The 17,138-nt window shown below is 39.6% G+C and overlaps 1 protein-coding gene across 23 annotated transcripts in view; it reads left to right on the top strand.

Annotated features, from left to right (window-relative positions):
* The window catches only part of LOC119962658 (transcription factor 4-like), a 679,430-nt gene extending 662,719 nt beyond the window's left edge, over nt 1-16,711 (top strand). For 22 of the 23 annotated variants that reach the window (XM_038790553.1, XM_038790536.1, XM_038790535.1 and 19 more), the window contains 4 exons: nt 506-656; nt 2,839-3,071; nt 6,175-6,317; nt 9,091-16,711. In XM_038790553.1, the coding sequence (XP_038646481.1) occupies nt 506-656; nt 2,839-3,071; nt 6,175-6,311 (521 nt within the window). In that variant the 3' untranslated portion in view covers nt 6,312-6,317; nt 9,091-16,711. The remainder of the gene's footprint in view (nt 1-505; nt 657-2,838; nt 3,072-6,174; nt 6,318-9,090) is intronic. The other variant, XM_038790542.1, reaches the window with a different exon arrangement.
* The last annotated feature ends 427 nt before the right edge of the window (nt 16,712-17,138 follow it).

Below are 17,138 nucleotides of genomic sequence, written 5' to 3'. Positions count from 1 at the left end.
GGGGGAAGAGAGTTCCAGATTCCAACTGGACTTCGTGTGCGAAAATGTTTCATGATTTGATTCCTGAATGGCCAACTCAAATTTTAAGGAATCATATGAAATAGTTTCTCTGTATCTATCTTATCAAATCTTTTTAACATTTTGAACATCTGGATGAGATCAGCCCTCCAGGGAAAGCAAGCCCCAGCTTATAAAATGTACTCTCAGAATTTAACCCTCTGCAGTGCTCCCTCCAAGGCCAGTATATCTTTCCTGAGGAATACAAGCTTGTGTACATTTATGGTTGACCATAAATATGACGCACTATAATTTCCAACATCAATTTGAATATGCTGTCAGTGCTTAAGATTCAAGCTACAATAATATTGCCATTTCAAATAAACCAATTGGGTTTTTGGTTTGTATGATATAAGAGGATCATCTATTTAAAATGTTTCACAATGGTGATGCTGGAAGTAATTATTTCCACATTTAATGCTGATCACGTTTTCTGCTCCCATTCCAGCTCTCTCCAGCGGCCTCCAAGGACAGAGCGTGTCGTCAGTCAGTTCAGAGATAAAGTCAGAAGAGGAACCGGATGAGAATCTACAGGATTCAAAATCTACAGATGACAAGAAGGGGGATGAGGACAAGAAGGATATCAAGATATTAAATAGGTCTAGATCTAGATAATAATCTTTATTGTCACAAGTAGGCTTACATTAACACTGCAATGAAGTTACTGTTAAAAACTCCTCATAGCCACATTCCGGCGTCTGTTTGGGTACACAGAGGGAGAATTCAGAATGTCCAAATTATCTAATAAGCACGTGTTTTTGGACTTGTGAGAGGAAACCAGAGCACCCGGAGGAAAGCCACGAAGACACGTGGAGAACATGCAGACTCCGCATAAATAGTGACCCAAGCCGGGAATCGAACCTGAGACCCTGGCGCTGTGCAGCAACAATGCTAACCACTGTGCTACCGTGCTGCCCATGTAATAATAAATTAGTGACAGCTTTATTCAATTCCTAACCAGAATTTTCATGAAGACAGCTTTGTGTTGAGCACAGTGTTTGAACCACAATAAGTTCTGGCTTGGCTTTGTTGTGTCCAGTCTCCTTTCCTTGGTGCTCGACCAAATGCACAGTTTGGAAGGGTTGTTCATAGATCATAGAATTTACAGTGCAGAAGGAGGCCATTCGGCCCATCGGGTCTGCACCGGCTCTTGGAAAGAGCACCCTATTCACGGTCAACACCTCCACCCTATCCCCATAACCCAGTAACCCCACCCAACACTAACGGCAATTTTGGACACTAAGGGCAATTTATCCTGGCCAATCCACCTAACCTGCACATCTTTGGACTGTGGGAGGACACCGGAGCACCCAGAGGAATCCCACACACGGGGAGAATATGCAGACGCCGCACAGACAGTGACCCAAGCCGGAATCGAACCTGAGACCCTGGAGCTGTGAAGCAATTGTGCTGTCCACAATGCTACCGTGCTGCCCTATTCCTTTCCTATTAATTTGGGGAGTTGGTTGGTAATATAGTAGTAATGTCTCCGGACTAGTAATCCAGAGGCTCAGGCAAATGCGCTGAGGACCTGGGTTCAAATCCCACCTTTGCAACTGGTGGAATTTACGTTCAATTACTAAATCTGGAAATGAAAAGTAGGTCCCAGCAATGGTCACCATGACAACCATCATCAATTGTTGTAAAAACCCATCTGGGTTACTGATGTCCTTTAGCCAAGGAAACTTGCCGTTCTCACTTGACCTGGCCTACATTGGACTTCAGATCTATGGTAATGCGATTGACTCTTAACTGAGCCCCTCTGAGTGGCCGAGCAAGTCACTCATTTCACAGGCAATTAGGAATGGGCAACAAATGATGGCCTTGCCAGTGAGGCCCACATCCCAGGAAATGATAATGAAAAATAACTTTGCATTTAGCAACAGAATGGTTCTGGTTGATTAAATTAATTAGAGACATTAAGACGGTTGAGATTGGCATGCTCCGGAACACAAAATGCAAATTTATTTTATTGATGTTTCTCTGATTATTTTGAAATAATTTTTATCGATCAGATTGAAAATGTGCCGAATTTTGTGAAGCACATTTATACTTAGGGGAGATGTCAGTGTAGTGGTCATTTCTCCAGATCCAGAGGTCCAGGTTAATGCTCTGAGGTCATGGGTTCAAATCCCACCATGGCAGCTGGTGAGATTTAAATTCAGTTAATAAAATCTGGAATTGAATGGCCCCGGTACACTCTTAAGTAATGGTGACCATGAAACTATTGTCGATTGTCCTAATAACCCATCTGGTTGTATGTGACTCCTTTTGCGCGGTAATATGGTTAACTCTTAACTGGCCTCTGAAATGGCCTAGTAAACCAAGGCAATTAGGGATAGGCGACATGCTGACCTTGCCAGTATCGCCCATATCCCATAAAAGAATAAATTTCATACCAATTAATTTAAAACTGGAGGGATTTGACAATATTGATTTTACTTTAGAATATTTGAAGTAAAGAAAATATTAGGTTGTTGTGTTGATGTCATAACAGCCAAACGGGTTTATTATCAGCCTGTAAATCATTCCAATATGCCTGTGGGCAGGCGGTAAGAGCAGGAGAGTTTCCTGGTCAGCCATACTGCAGAAGGCAATGGCAAACCGTTGCAGTACTTTGCCATGATGGCAGGCCAATCTAATGGAAGTCCATGGTCACCTTTACGGCATGGTACCTGAAGGAGGAGGTTGCGCTGATGAAGTATATGTTGAATGTACTTACATTTATTCTTATGTCATTTTTATTTATTAATACAAAATGTTCTTTATTTTGTTCCTCAGCAATAATAATGATGATGAAGATCTTTCTCCTGAGCAGAAGGCTGAGCGTGAGCGAGAACGAAGAATGGCAAACAATGCTCGTGAGCGTCTGCGTGTGCGCGACATTAATGAAGCATTTAAGGAACTTGGCCGTATGGTGCAGCTCCACCTTAAGAGTGACAAACCACAGACAAAGCTCTTGATTCTTCACCAGGCTGTTGCTGTTATATTGAGCCTGGAACAGCAAGTCCGAGGTCAGTAAAAATACAGAATTAGCCACTGTATCTTGTTGTCCAACTATTCTCCTTATCCTACCTCTTTATTTTCTCATTGCCATGTCCACTAAATATGAAAATGCAGAATAGATTTCTCAGCAAAAACAGTTAAAGTTGGCTAACTAAAACAAAAAATCTACATTTGATTGGGAATGGTAGCATCAGAGGTTATAGTAATATATGTGAATTGAAGTACTTGAACATTCCGCCATTGTGAAGTCCGCTGATGTTGTGACTGGAGGGGAATACTTAATATGGAAGAAAGAACTTGCATTAAATAATGCCTTTCACAGCTTCAAAGATGTCCCAAAACACTCCACAGCCAAGACTAACCATTATTGTAACGTTGGTAAATACTGAAGCTAATTTACACACAGGAAGACCCTACAAATAGGAATGAGTTGGTTGACCTAATCCATTTTAATGATGCTGGTTGAAGACTAATTATTGTGTTAGATACCAGGATAACATCCCTGCTCTTCTTTAAATAGTGTCCTGGATATTTTTATTTCCAGCCTGGAGGCCAGACAATTTAATATCTCATCCAAAAGACTGCACTTCTGATAGTACAGCACTTCCTCAATGCTACACTGAAACATCAGCCCAAAGTTGCATACTCAAATTTCTTGGGTACAAGTTGAACTCATGATCTTCTGACTGAGGGGCAAATCCATGCCAAGGCTGCTATCTAATAGCGGACAGCAAGAAAGCTGAATCATGAAGTGTGACAATGAATAAACTGGACTTTTTTTGGGGGGGAGGGGAGAAGGGGTGCGGAGCTATGCTGGTTTAGCACAGTGGGCTAAATAGCTGGCTTGTAATGCAGAACAAGGCAGCAACACGGATTCAATTCCCGCACCGGCCTTCCAGAACAGGCGCCGGAATGTGGCGACTAGAGGCTTTTCACAGTGACTTTATTGTAGCCTACTTGTGACAATAAGCGATTATTATTATTATTATTTTTATTATGCACCAAGAAATAAAATGGATTAGACATATCCACATTAGATTTCACATAATCTGTTAGAATCACAGAATCACTACTGCGCAGAAGGAGACCATTCGGGCCATCGGGTCTGCACCTGCCCTCCAAACTAGCACCCAAGGTCCCAGCCCCCACTCGATCCCCACAACCCAGTAACCCCACCTAACCCTTTTGGACACTAAGGGCAATTTATCAAGGCCAATCCACCTAACCTGCACATCTTTGGACTGTGGGAGGTAACCGGAGCACCCAGAGGAAACCCACGCAGGTATGGGTAGAACGTGCAAACTCGAAACAGACAGTCATCCAAGGTTGGAATTGAACCCAGATCGCTGGCGCTGTGAAGCAACAGTGCTAACCACTGTGCCATCATACCATTGCGAAAATAGAATGAATCAAATGGCATGTTCTTATATCATGTTCATTTTTTGAATGCACACTTATCAAAATTCCCCCAAGCATCCGATACAAATGCTCAAAGTTTTCCATCTGTTAGTTTACCTGAAATTAAATGGTCGTTAAGGATTCCTCTGCAGTGAAAAACTGTTCTCTTTCACTGAGCCTGCATGACTCACCAACTACACCCAGTGAAGCCTAAAGGAGATACAAGCCTACAAAATGGGAGGCAACCAAAGTTTTTCAATTTTTTAAAATAATACATATTTAATTAAGAAAAATCACATAAGACAGTACAATTCCCTTTGGTGTTTGTCAACCACCCTAATTGAAATCAGAGACAGCCATTTACCATCGCTTTTACAATTGCAGTCCTGAATAGTTATCATGTAAATTACGTTTGTTTTTCATTTGGCTTTATTTGGTCAGATGTTCTGATCAGAACATTTAAATGTAGCCCATTTCACTGTAACCGCCTTTATCGAAAACATGGTTACTTTACAAATCTGCCTCTTATTAAAGTCCAGCTAACTGCAAAAATAGTGCTCCCTCTGGTGGCACTGAACAAATAGTTTGCTCCATGGGTCTGAAGTCAAGGCTACTTGATTGGCAGATTTAATAGAAAAATTGACAGAATTATGGAATATAAGTCCAAAATGCCAAGGAAAATGTTATAAGCTACCAAATTTTACATACAGTGTAATTGATTCTGTCACTGTAAAACAAAGGATCTAATTATATGTGTCAGAAAAAGAAAGACTTGTATTTATATAGCAACTTTCACAACCTCAAGACATCCCACAGTGCTTTGGAGCCAATGAAGGACTCTTGAAGTGTAGTCAGTGCTTTAGTGGAAGAAACACAGCAGCCAATTTGCAAACAACAGGGTTTCCACACACAATAAAGTGATAATAACCAGTTAATCTATTTTGTGATGTTGACTGAGGGATAAATATTGGCCAGGGCGCCTGGGTTAGAATAGCCCTCCCCTTATTCAAAATAGTGCCACAGAGTCTTTTATGTCAGTTTGAGTAGGGAGATGAGGCCTCAGTTTAATGTCTCATCCATAAGCAGATACTGCAGCACTCCCTCAGTACTGTGTAGGACTGTCAGTCCTGATTTTGGTGATCAAGTTACCGGAGTGGACCTTGAACCCAAAACCTTCAGACTCGGAGCTGAAAATGTGACCAACTCAACCACGGCAGAATCCTGTGGAATCACGCAATGCAATCTCAAAAATGATTTTAAAATCCTGATGGCCCACGCAGTGAAAATAAACATGACTTATTCAACAACCGTAAATCAGTGGCCCCGCTTCTGGCCTTTAGTTTTCTCAAGTCACAGATCTTGAATCATGTAGGTTATGCCGCCCTTGCAATCTTTGCTAAATTATAGACAAGTTAACTTTCAAAGTTTGAATGAGAAGTGGAGCTTTTGCGGGGGAATTCTCCTGATCTCCCACCATAACCTTGGCAAATTCCTTGGAGAAATTACATATCCCAATTCCATCTCCATTTGTTTAAAGCAAAGAACAGATCATAGAGCACAGAAGGAGGCCATTCAGCCGATCTTTTCCATGCTCGCTCTCTGAGAGATCTATCCAATTGGTCCCACTTCCATGCTTTCTTTTTCCGCATAGCCCTGCGACTTTTCCTTTCTAAATATATTATGGTCACATTGAACATTTTCTTTCTCATGAAGAGAGGAACCTGAATCCTAAAGCAGCTTGTCTGAAAAGAAGAGAGGAGGAAAAAGTGTCAACAGATCCACCGCCACTCTCCCTTGCAGGAGTTCACCCGAATATGGGAGACACATCCAACCAAATGGGCCCAATGTGAAAAGAGGTAATTGAAATCATGCGAACTTCAGCTGCTTTGTGAAACGATGATAGTAGACAATATATTAAAAATTATCTCTCCTGTAGCAGATTACACAGTATTCACATCCTACTTTGTAGATTGTTATTTTTTGCTTCCATCAGAAAATATGTGGGGACATTGTCTGACCCCCTATATACTTCAAAATTTTACACAATCACTCATTCTCACTGATGCCTTTCCGTGACTTTACTTTGCATCATTATTGGTTGAACTTACCAATTTGGTGCTGTAAAATGTACTGATAAGACACTCCCATGTTTTCCACTGAAGCCTTCTGTAGAAGTAGTTCCTCCCACTTTAAAATGTTTGTGCTTGATATATCCGCCCCCCCCCTCCCCGCATCAAAATTTGCTCTCTTGTGGTTCACTTAGCAGGGGCTGGTTTAGCACAGGGCTAAAGAGCTGGCTTTTAAAGCAGACCAAGGCAGGCCAGCACACGGTTCAATTCCCGTACCAGCCTCTCGAACAGGCGCCGGAATGTGGCGACTAGGGGCTTTTCACAGTAACTTCATTTGAAGCCTACTTGTGACAATAAGCGATTTTCATTTCAATTTCATTTTCATACTAATTTAGACTTTCTGTTCTGTCTTCATTTTGATCTTAAAATTGACAACCTTATGATGACTAAAGTGCACGTGCTCCCTCTCTTCAACTTTTTTCTTTCATCCTCCATAGTGAGGATTAAATCTAATATTACCTTCTCCTTTGTGGGTTTCCTCACCTGCTTTTGGTTTTTAAATGTCTTGAAGTATTTGAGTAAGGACATCTATACATACAGAGAGGCCCTGCTATCCCAGTCAATGCCAGGAAGATTAAAATCCCCAAAGATGACAATTGGAGCTTTAGCACTGATCTATTTCTATAACCTAACAGCAGTACAACCTCCTCTGTTTCATTTATTTGGACCAACATATTGGTCACCTGTGTAGAACAGAATACAAAATATATAGTAACTGTGGAGCAGTGGTAAAATACAGCCCAAAGCAATTGATTAGAAGTCAAATCTGTGTTTAATTGTTACTGTCTTGTTTACCTAAGAGTGGTTTCATAGAATGGTGCTCAATAACACATTGCGGCTGGTAATGGAAGCACATTACAACACAACACAAGATCCAAATCCTAGGGCTGGACTCTCCCCACCAAAGCAAGTAGATCGAGTCAGGAAATTTTCCGACTCGGCAGACCTGCCTCTGTTTAAAGCGCCTCATTACACTCAGTTTTCACTCTGGGTAGATCGGGATGGGATGGAGTCAGGCCTGCCACCCAGAAGCAGATTATAGGCTGCCGTAGAAGTGGGCAAGCACCGAGGCAGCCTGGTTAGAAGCTTGCCTTGGTTCTCTGGGTCTTTTCCCGGTTGTTTTAGAAGCTGTTGGACCTTCTACCCTTATTTCCTCACCCACTTCCTATGTATTCTCCATGCCTCCTCATGCCCCATGCCACCTCCATGGCTACTTACCCACTTTGGGCAGACTTCGGAAGCCATGTGGAGTTTGAAAAAAAAACTTCGGACTGTACTCATTCATACACATTTGATATTGAAAAAAAACTCCCCATGCAGCCCATTCAAAGATTTTCAATTCTTTCAAGTGTTCAATTGGTTATAAAATAAACTTCCATTCAGTGACCACATCAAAGACAGCTAATCCTTTGATAACCTCTTTAAACTATCGATTAAAATGTCAACTTTGAGCTCCCTCCCACTGAGATAAGTGCATTTGTAGCTTTCGAAACTCAGACAAGTATTCATAATGAACTCTGCTGTAATAACAGCCCTTGGGAAACATTTTTAAAAAGCTGTTGAAGCTGCAGGAACAGATAGTGGTGGTTCTTTCTAACTTGCACTAGCTGCCCTGTCAATCACGAAGTCCTGCAGAGGGTGTCCTTTTTTAACTAAGTTGCCACTTCAGTCACTTTTTTTAATATTTAAAGGGCTGGGGATTTTAAAAACCTCAAATCATGACATGGACTGTTTGAACACAACATTCATTTCAAGTGGCCCCAGGGAATTTGTGTTTCCTGCCTGTGTGATTCACACCCCACCCTTTCCCCCTGCTGGCAACAATGTGACCTCTCAGAATTGGGGGTGGGACTTGCACACCTGGGTTCTGCCCTCCAGTGGTAAAGGTCTCCAGAGTCAACATGACTCTGCAAACACTCGCCCTTAGTCAAGACCAAGGGAGGTTGCGCAGCAGAGGTGAGGCATCTCCCTCGGGAAGAAGGAAATGAGGAAGGGAAGCGCAGTCTCCTGGGCACTCCTGTACACTTTTGAATCATAGAAACATGACCATCATCTCTGTACTGGTCTTTTTAACTCCCTACATCTAATCCCATGAATTGCTCAGAGGTGGTGTGCAGAGGAGACTGAAAAAAGCCATTGGGGGGGGGGGGGGGGGGGGTGGGGGTTCATGGTTTCTTCCAAACTAGTCTGTTAATTGGGATGTGTTATAGATTACCTTACTGCATTTAGCTATGGAATAGCCACAGTTCTTATGATTGATATCCATTCACTGTCCTCCCCCCTTGTTTGAAAATCAGCATTGAGTTAAAATAGGATAAGGGTCCGTAACGATATCCAACAAAATTATGTCGTCTGCCAACACTCACATTAGAAATGGATAATGGGGTAAATGCCAGAGTTATAAGTCACTACCCTCAGGTGAGAGGCAAAGTGAAGTAAGGAATAAAATGTAGAGCACACATATCATTACTTAACCTTTTTTTTCCCCTTTTTCTTATAGGCCCATGGTGCCAGATCAACAAACATAAGTGAGAGACCATTTCCTTGACAACTGTATTATCTTACAACAATGTAAACACTCTGCCCAATCCCCTTTTTTTGTAAAATGGAGACACATTAAAAGCAGTCACGAAAATGAATCACAGCCGAGAGAGAATGAGCGAGGAGAAAGAGAGAATACTGCATTCCCAACAAGCAAAGTACAACTTGGGGGACAAACTCTAAACATATCATTCAGAATGTTGAGCAGTATGTTGCAAGCTGTTAATGTACAGCCTCGAGACTGAATGGCAATCTTCTCCACACTGTGGAAAATGCATTTGTGCCTGAACTTCTGTAAAAAAATAAAATTAAAAAAAAATCAATTTGTAGGTTGAAAAAATATTTATTTGAAATCGTAACCTTGCAATAATGAAAAGTGTACTTCTGATAAAAAAGGAAAAAAAATACAATTTAACATTATTTCGTTTCGTTGGTGTTCTAGTCAGCTAGTGTTTGTTCTCTGGAGAGAGTGAAGCTTTGCTGCCCGTCCACATCCAGTATTCACAAAAACCAGCAACTGTCCTAATGGTAACTTAGGTGATGACTGCTTAGCCATTCCTTTGTCTGCATGGGAGTAACGGATGGAATAATGGGCCTGTTGGTGATGTAATCTGTGTCTATATTGCGATGCCTGTGGTTTTTTTTTTGTGATTTTAAATTCCTGTTATTTTCCTGCAGTTATATAGTATTTGATGGAAAATAGGTCACATCTTCTGCCTTTAGCAAGACTTGTTTATATTGGAAACTAAAACCTTGTATCAGCATAAAAGTTTTTTTAAAATTTACATTTGATACTAAGGCAGTGGTCAGCATGGCTCCTGTATGGAATCCAACAGCAATGAATAGTTTGGGTACAGAATTCATGGTGGCACTGTTACTCAATTGTTTGTTCCTTTTGGAGGGTGGCATTGTTGTTTCTGTGGATAAGATAGTAAGTGGAAGTTTACCGCATTGGTCCAGTGGCAAAGGGGCTGTTCAGTGGAATTTAACCCTGGAGACCAGAATGACCCCAGGCTCAATCTGCGGTCTTTACTTAGTTAACTGACCTTGACCAAGATAATGGTATGGCTGCTACAGTTGGCCTTAGTGATGGTAGACTGGCGGAGGTAGTCAGTCAATGACCTCATTCCCTATCACAAGCCAGTGAATTGTGCAGTAAAATCATTGTGGGTGGCAGTTAGATTTGACTGCGACCCCCCCCCCCCAACTCATGGTAAAATGACCTGCTGAACTTTGTTAGCTGAGTTCACCGCTTCAGTGAGTTAGCCGGAGCCCATCGAACCGTGTCCCAAAACTTAGTTGGCCTTCAGGAGACGAGTGGCAAAAATTGGAAGGATGAAAACATAGGAAGTGGAGAACAAGACATCATAACTATCTAACAATCAGTTATGGATGAATATATGGGAACCCTAAAGTAACTGGCAATGGAGGTTTCCACTATAATATATACAAAATATTATAACGGCAGAAATATCCACTTGCGTTCCATTTTTACCATTATACCTATTACTGTATGTGTATGGTGTATATATAATAGTTCTTAAAAATTCTACTTCATATGACTGGTGTGACTTATGCTCCTGGATGAGAAGAAAACCTGCAATTCATTCTCAGATTTATTCTAAGTGTTCTGGTTACAGAAGCTTTCCACTTAGGTTTTTAAGCATTTGTACTAAACTAAGATGGTAATATAGTTCTGCGCAGAAGTTTGCCTATGATCAATCTGAAGAGTCAGCTTAGTTCTATGCATGTCAGGAGTAGTGAAAACAAGTGCTTTAGGCAGGTTTACTGCAGATATATTTATGCAATGTAACGTGAAGTAGCAGCTTACTTCCACGTATAAGGAAAATTAGGTTATAAAAGCAAAATACTCATTTAAAACAAACAAGAGCTGCACACTTACGCACACATGCTGACCATCTCAGTGCACAGTCGTTGCACAAGTTGCATTTTCTCTGTGAGGATGTTATATATATGTATATATATTAAAAAAGTGATAAGCCTAGGCAATTTTCTTTTTTATTCAGTCCCTGTTGAGTCAGATCTGTCTATTTTAAAGCAGAAATGTTAGAATCTCTGTGATTGAAGTGGAGCAGTGCTAAAGGTGTAATTTACCCTTCCAAAGCTTCAGTCTGTTAAATTCTGTGTGGTTGGAAATTTTAGCAATTAACAAAAGCTTCTATCTGTCATCTTCCTGATGGACAGACTTTAGTACTGACTGGGGAATTACATCATTTGGAGCTGCTCTTGAATGGCCTTAAACAGGTCTTGTGGTTTGGAGGAATTCATTATATGGGTTTCCATTGGAAGGAGCATCAGAATCTAAACCAGATCTCACCCATATTGGTTCCCTGTCTGGGTCCAGAAATGATAAATAGTGACAACTTAGTGATTCAAGTTCTGTACTGTTTGGATTTTAGAGCTTTGGGAAACATCCAGTCAACTTGCACTAGGACACCCTCCCTCGCTACGTTGGTACAGGTTCATCAGTAGTTTTGAAGTTAAGATCTATCCAGACTTCTGGTACAAAGGTCAGAACTAGCATATATATTCAGTGGATGCCAGCTGCATGAGCTTGGCATTATAGCCAGTCTGCTGTTGGTTGAACGGAGTCTTATTTTCCATCAAATAGTGTTTCTGTGGAGAACTAGACTATGACATCAGAGATTTTTTCTGAACCTGTCCTTTTAACCATTTGAGCACGGCAATAAAACTTCACCATTAAAACCCAACAACTTTATTCTGGATGTGACCATACATTGAGAGACAATATCAGAATCATTACATTCCCTAAATTTGTCTTTAGTTACCCATTAATTTTTCCACCTCTTCCAAGACACAGTGTTTCATTCCATGTGCCAAGAGGGCGGGTAGGTAATGTGCTCTCAGGCCTCTGTCAATGCTGATTTGTAAGTGATCACTTTGCGGTATGCAAGAACAAAAGTGGGATGATGAACCTATTCACTCCATCCATAGAAGATCTTGGCCCACCCTTTTCCTAATGAATAGGGTTGCAATCAGCATCAGGCCAAGTGGAATTAGTATGCAGTCTGTTGTTCATGTACCAAGCCACGTTTTCAGTGATGTGAGTGCTGTTTTCTTCCCAATTTTCCCTTTCTGACATAAGAAATTTACAGAAACCTGTTCTTTTCTGTTCTCACACAGAAGGAACAGTTTGCATTTCGAAAGTAGAAGTCTTTCTTTCTGTGCTCAAAGGGTTAAGGTCACAGAAAATAGAGGTGTTGTAGTATTGATCAAGGTTCCATGAAAGCATGTTCCATTTATCAGACCATAATTAAAGAAAGGATTCAATGGAGCTGAATCCTAATGAGCCCCTGGTTCAGAACCTCTAGATTAGCAAGAGTGGACGGGAATGAAACATGGGAGATTTTTACCCTTGGCTCAGGTACGCGCTTATCTAGATTCTATTGTAGTGGGAATCTGAGGGAGAGCTCAGGCCACTGTTAAACACTTATAAAATGTATAGTCAATAACAGCCAGACATCAGAGCCCGCTTGCTACCCACTGCACATACCACATGGAAACCTGAACGTGCTGAATAGAAGCTTGTCATGGAATGCTTGAACTTGGCAGTGCGCCTGGTCCCAGAAACGAAGCACGTTTCCATGTACCAAGTGCTGAGGGAAAGGAAACTGTCCAGAGCACAACGGGTTAAAATGTCACCATTTCATCAATCAGCGCCGAAAGCAATTTAGCAACACCGCCTGCTAAAATATTTTAAAAGCAGTTAATACTTAAGGTTCTCTTTGTTTTCTTTTTTTTTCTCAACAAAAAGTACTGTAGTAGATTAGAGACAAAAATAAAAGCAGTGGTGATTATCGATAGTGGATATGCAGCCTGCGACATTGACAAGAGCAGCAAGGTCTAGAAGCCCGAGCAAAAAAAAACTAAAGAGGCTTCGAGGAACTTGTTAGTTTTCTAGTGTTTCTTTAAAGAACTTAGCAATAACGAACGAGAAAGTGTGCATTATTTGTGAAGAACGCTGACCAGCATTAGTTTATGCATGAGGTGAAGCTTGGAAAAATCATAGCGACTATCAACATAAAAGGGGTTTCATATATTGTACATAGTTTTAAAAAAAAATCCCACCAGTAATCATAATATAGATTCTGTTATATTAAACATGATAAAAGTAAGCATTAATGTGGGAGTTGGGGAAAAACGTCATTATTGATCATTTGTTTTCTTTTTGTTTACATTCTTGTGCAGAGAGCACATACACTAGTTTGGAGGGCGGGATGGTTTATGCTCTTAAAATATCTTTTTTTTTAAAAACAACAGCACTGGAATTTTAGTGTATGTGCGTGGCCTGAAAATTCTCCTAGTGTAAAATGTACTGAACTATTAGGAGCCTGAATTTCCTACACTTTGTGTAGACTTGAAACATTCCTGGCAGTAATATGTCCTCTGCCCCAAGCAGAGTTTCAAAAGAAAGTCATGCTTTGGTGTAAAAAGGCAACAAAAAAGGAAGAGAAAGTGGTCCATCTCGTTTCCCTGTTGGTAATTAACTATCACTTTAAAACAAAGCTGCAAAACTTTGTGTGTTATATGCGACGACAGGCAAAATTTGCAGTTGTGTTTAAATTTTTGTGCAAGAGCTAAAAGTTATATTTTTACATGTAGACTTAAAAGTCATTCTGTGTTTTTTGAATATGTCATGAGGTTTTTTTTTGCTTTTGAAAAGAAATACAATGGAATCCCTGTGGTTTAAAAAGTGTCTCAAGTTTAAATGAGATAGTAAAATTTCAAGTAGCATTGTCAAGGAATTTTACAAGCACACATTATATTTCTGGAAACTTATTTCAAAAACGGAACAAAATAAGGTATTTGAAATTTATTATCTACTAAATGTTTAATCTAAATCATTCTGTTGGAATATTGTTGATAATGATTACATTTGTGAGTGTGCAAGGTTTCAGTATTTTGATGGGCAGTTCATGAAACTTTTAAATGCATGGAGGTGGATCAAGTAAACAATTGATTTCCTTCTAAAGCTGTGAATGGGAAAGAAGCAAAGTCACTTGATTGAGGTAAAGCGGAAATGGGTAACTTTCTGATGCCCTGCTGTTGGAGAAAGAGCACAGTGCCTCAGACAATCCAACATCAATTCAAGAAGGCTATAATCAAAACTTTTTATGAGAACTGAAATGTTGTTACTCTTTTAGCCATTGCTTGTCAAGAAGTATAATGGTTAAAAAAAACTTAAGTTAATAGATTTTTGTTAAGTAAGGGTATTAAGAGATATGGTGCCAAGAAGGGTAAATCGAATTATGATACAGGTCAGCTTTGATCTAATTGCATGAATCAAGGGTCTGAATGTTACTTGTTCCATCCTATGTGCCTGACGTACATTGGGTACAAATGAATGGAAGTTGACTAGTTACGGGATAGCTGCTGTAGTGTGAAGAGCTGCACAATTCTAAGTTAAGTGCGGTGTGGCTAAAAGGCTAAGATGCCTGTGCTTCTGCAGTCAGGTGTTAGTGAAAGGTGCAACAATGGTGAATACAGCGAACCAGTTGACACGTGGTTCCAGCTGTAGTCACAATGATCAACCACTTCGGAATTTTTACATTCGAAATGGCATGGACTCCTACTGAAAAGGTAACATCTCCATGTTGAAAAATGTCTTCCAGTAGGTTTTTCCTTCCATCCCTTGACTGCATCGGGTGTCAAAGATTATTGGGGATGGTGTGATTTATATTTTACGTAGAGGAGGTAATGAGGTGATTATTTCAAACACAGAATGGTTTCTCATCATTGGCAGGAACAAAATGAGTAAAGATATACAACAACGCATATGGTCATGAATTGACAGGTGTAGTAATTTTATGTGATGTCAGCTGAGCTGCTTTTTATATCCAAAAATGGGCTGGTAAATAGCAATTTCCTCTCTGTACATATTCCTAGTTACACTGTAACAACATTCCTTTAGTGTTGAGATAATGAGTAATTAAAGACACTTGGGAGGTTAAGCCAGAATTTAAAAAGATATTGTAGTTTAAGGGAATGATACTTGCATCCAGAGGTCCAATTTATTCTTGTTCAGGGAAGGATAGGGAATTTCTTTGCTCTGTTGTTTAAGATCATGAATAGAATGAGTTCCAGAAACATACCACTTCAGAGATATTGTGGCATCATTGATGATGAGTGACAATAAAATAATTTTATTGGATATAGCAATTATTTAGAGACTGTTTTATTTGAATAGGTGACAAAAAATTGGTAATGGCAACTTATGACTGAGGATATATAATACTTCCGTTGACTTAGTCGGGCATGTACAACATGTGTTATCATCTGAGGCACTATTTGATTAGACATGTGCAAAAGAGTTGTAACATTTTAATTGTTATAGAAATGTCAGCATAACATCAAGTAAAAAATGCAAGATCTTATTACATTAAACTTATCAATGGATCCACATCCCTGTCTATAACAGTTCATAAACTGAATCAAACTGCTCACCCATCAGTACCCATTGTCTTCAATGTAGCTGTAATTAACACTAACGCCTATAAACTGTCAATTGAACCAGTGATGCAATTTGTAAATTTATCCAGTCTTCCGATTTCTTTTTTTAAACATTTTGTTTAGTTTTCGTTTATTTTCCTTTTGTATTTTTTTTGTTATCAGGCAAGTTTTATTTTATTCTTTTAAAAACAAAAGTGAACACTCTCCAGAAATGATTTAGCATTTGGTATGAACAAGCACAAATATTAGCCAATTATAGCTGACTGGAAAAAATATATTGGTAAAAAATTTTAAGAAGGAGACGTAATTCCAATAAAATGGGGCACCAAGGCTTTTATGAGCCCACTTTTACAGACATGTTTCTCATTGACTCTTATTCATCTTGTGCAGTGCTGGTTTACCATGCTCATTTCAAGTATTATAGACATATGTAATGGTGAGAATATGAACTGTGGCCTTTTTCATTCTTGTACTTGTGATGCAATTAAGTGAAGAGAAAAGCAGAGAATTACCATGTATCAGTGCCTGGCTTTTTGTTATAAAGCTTCTTTTGTCTAGTGCTCTTTTTGCTATGAAATAGACTGTAGTACACCCTATAAAAGCTAAATTTAAAGAAAAAAATATATTTGGCTTATTTTTCGCAGGAGCAATCCTTTTATACCATGGATCTTGAAAAAAAAAAATTCTCGGATTCTGAATATTTCTCTTTGTAGATTTTTGGAATCATTCTGAGTAAAAGTTTGTTACTTTATTTTACTATTTAAAAGATGTTATTTTACCATGTGTTACTGAGATTAACTGTATGGTAGCATTTTAGTTGTAAGTCGCATGATGTCGCGACTGCACATAGCTGCAGCAGTGAAGAAAAAAAAACCTATTTCACCTTTTTCCCATTTGTGTGGCTCGAGTGCCTCAACTTTTCATGTTCTTTTGGTGTTTTTCAGATTTGTAGAAATGTCCGAACAGATTGTTTGCTGGAGTATTCAAAGGCCAGCTCGATGTAGGCCATTACCTGTTTATCATCAGTAGTTATTCCAAGCAGTCATGTACATGACAGTTCTGTAGCAATAAATGTGCCATTTTTATAACCTTGTGTTTTATGTGTTTTTTTTAATGTTCTTCACCTGACACTGATAATCCTCAGGGTTTGAAGAGCTATGTGTCTGTGCTGTGGAACTGTTATTGTTTCTGTTCTTCAGGAATCCTAATTCTTGCCACACTCTCAAAAGTATTTCCAGTAAATTAACACTCTCTCTACCCTCTTACATAACTGCTAGATGGACCATGCAAAGGGTTATACAAAACTTGGAATTTTAAAATCAAAACTTGCCATCAATTATTCCCTACAATTTGACTTACTGGCATAAGTTTTGCAAACAGAGTGCCAGTGTAGTTCATGCATTCCAATAATTTTCATCGATTGGAAAGCTCAGCCTCTCTTGAAGCTCTTCTTGCTCTTCGCAGCATTGTCGGCATAATGTAGTACTGACTAAATGTCTAATGTGTCTGCTGCCC

Source organism: Scyliorhinus canicula, chromosome 3 (genome assembly GCF_902713615.1).
Source record: "Scyliorhinus canicula chromosome 3, sScyCan1.1, whole genome shotgun sequence".
NCBI classification, from domain to species: Eukaryota; Metazoa; Chordata; class Chondrichthyes; order Carcharhiniformes; family Scyliorhinidae; genus Scyliorhinus; species Scyliorhinus canicula.
The sequence above is the reverse complement of the archived record's forward strand: the minus strand, read 5'-3'. Positions and strand labels throughout refer to the sequence as shown.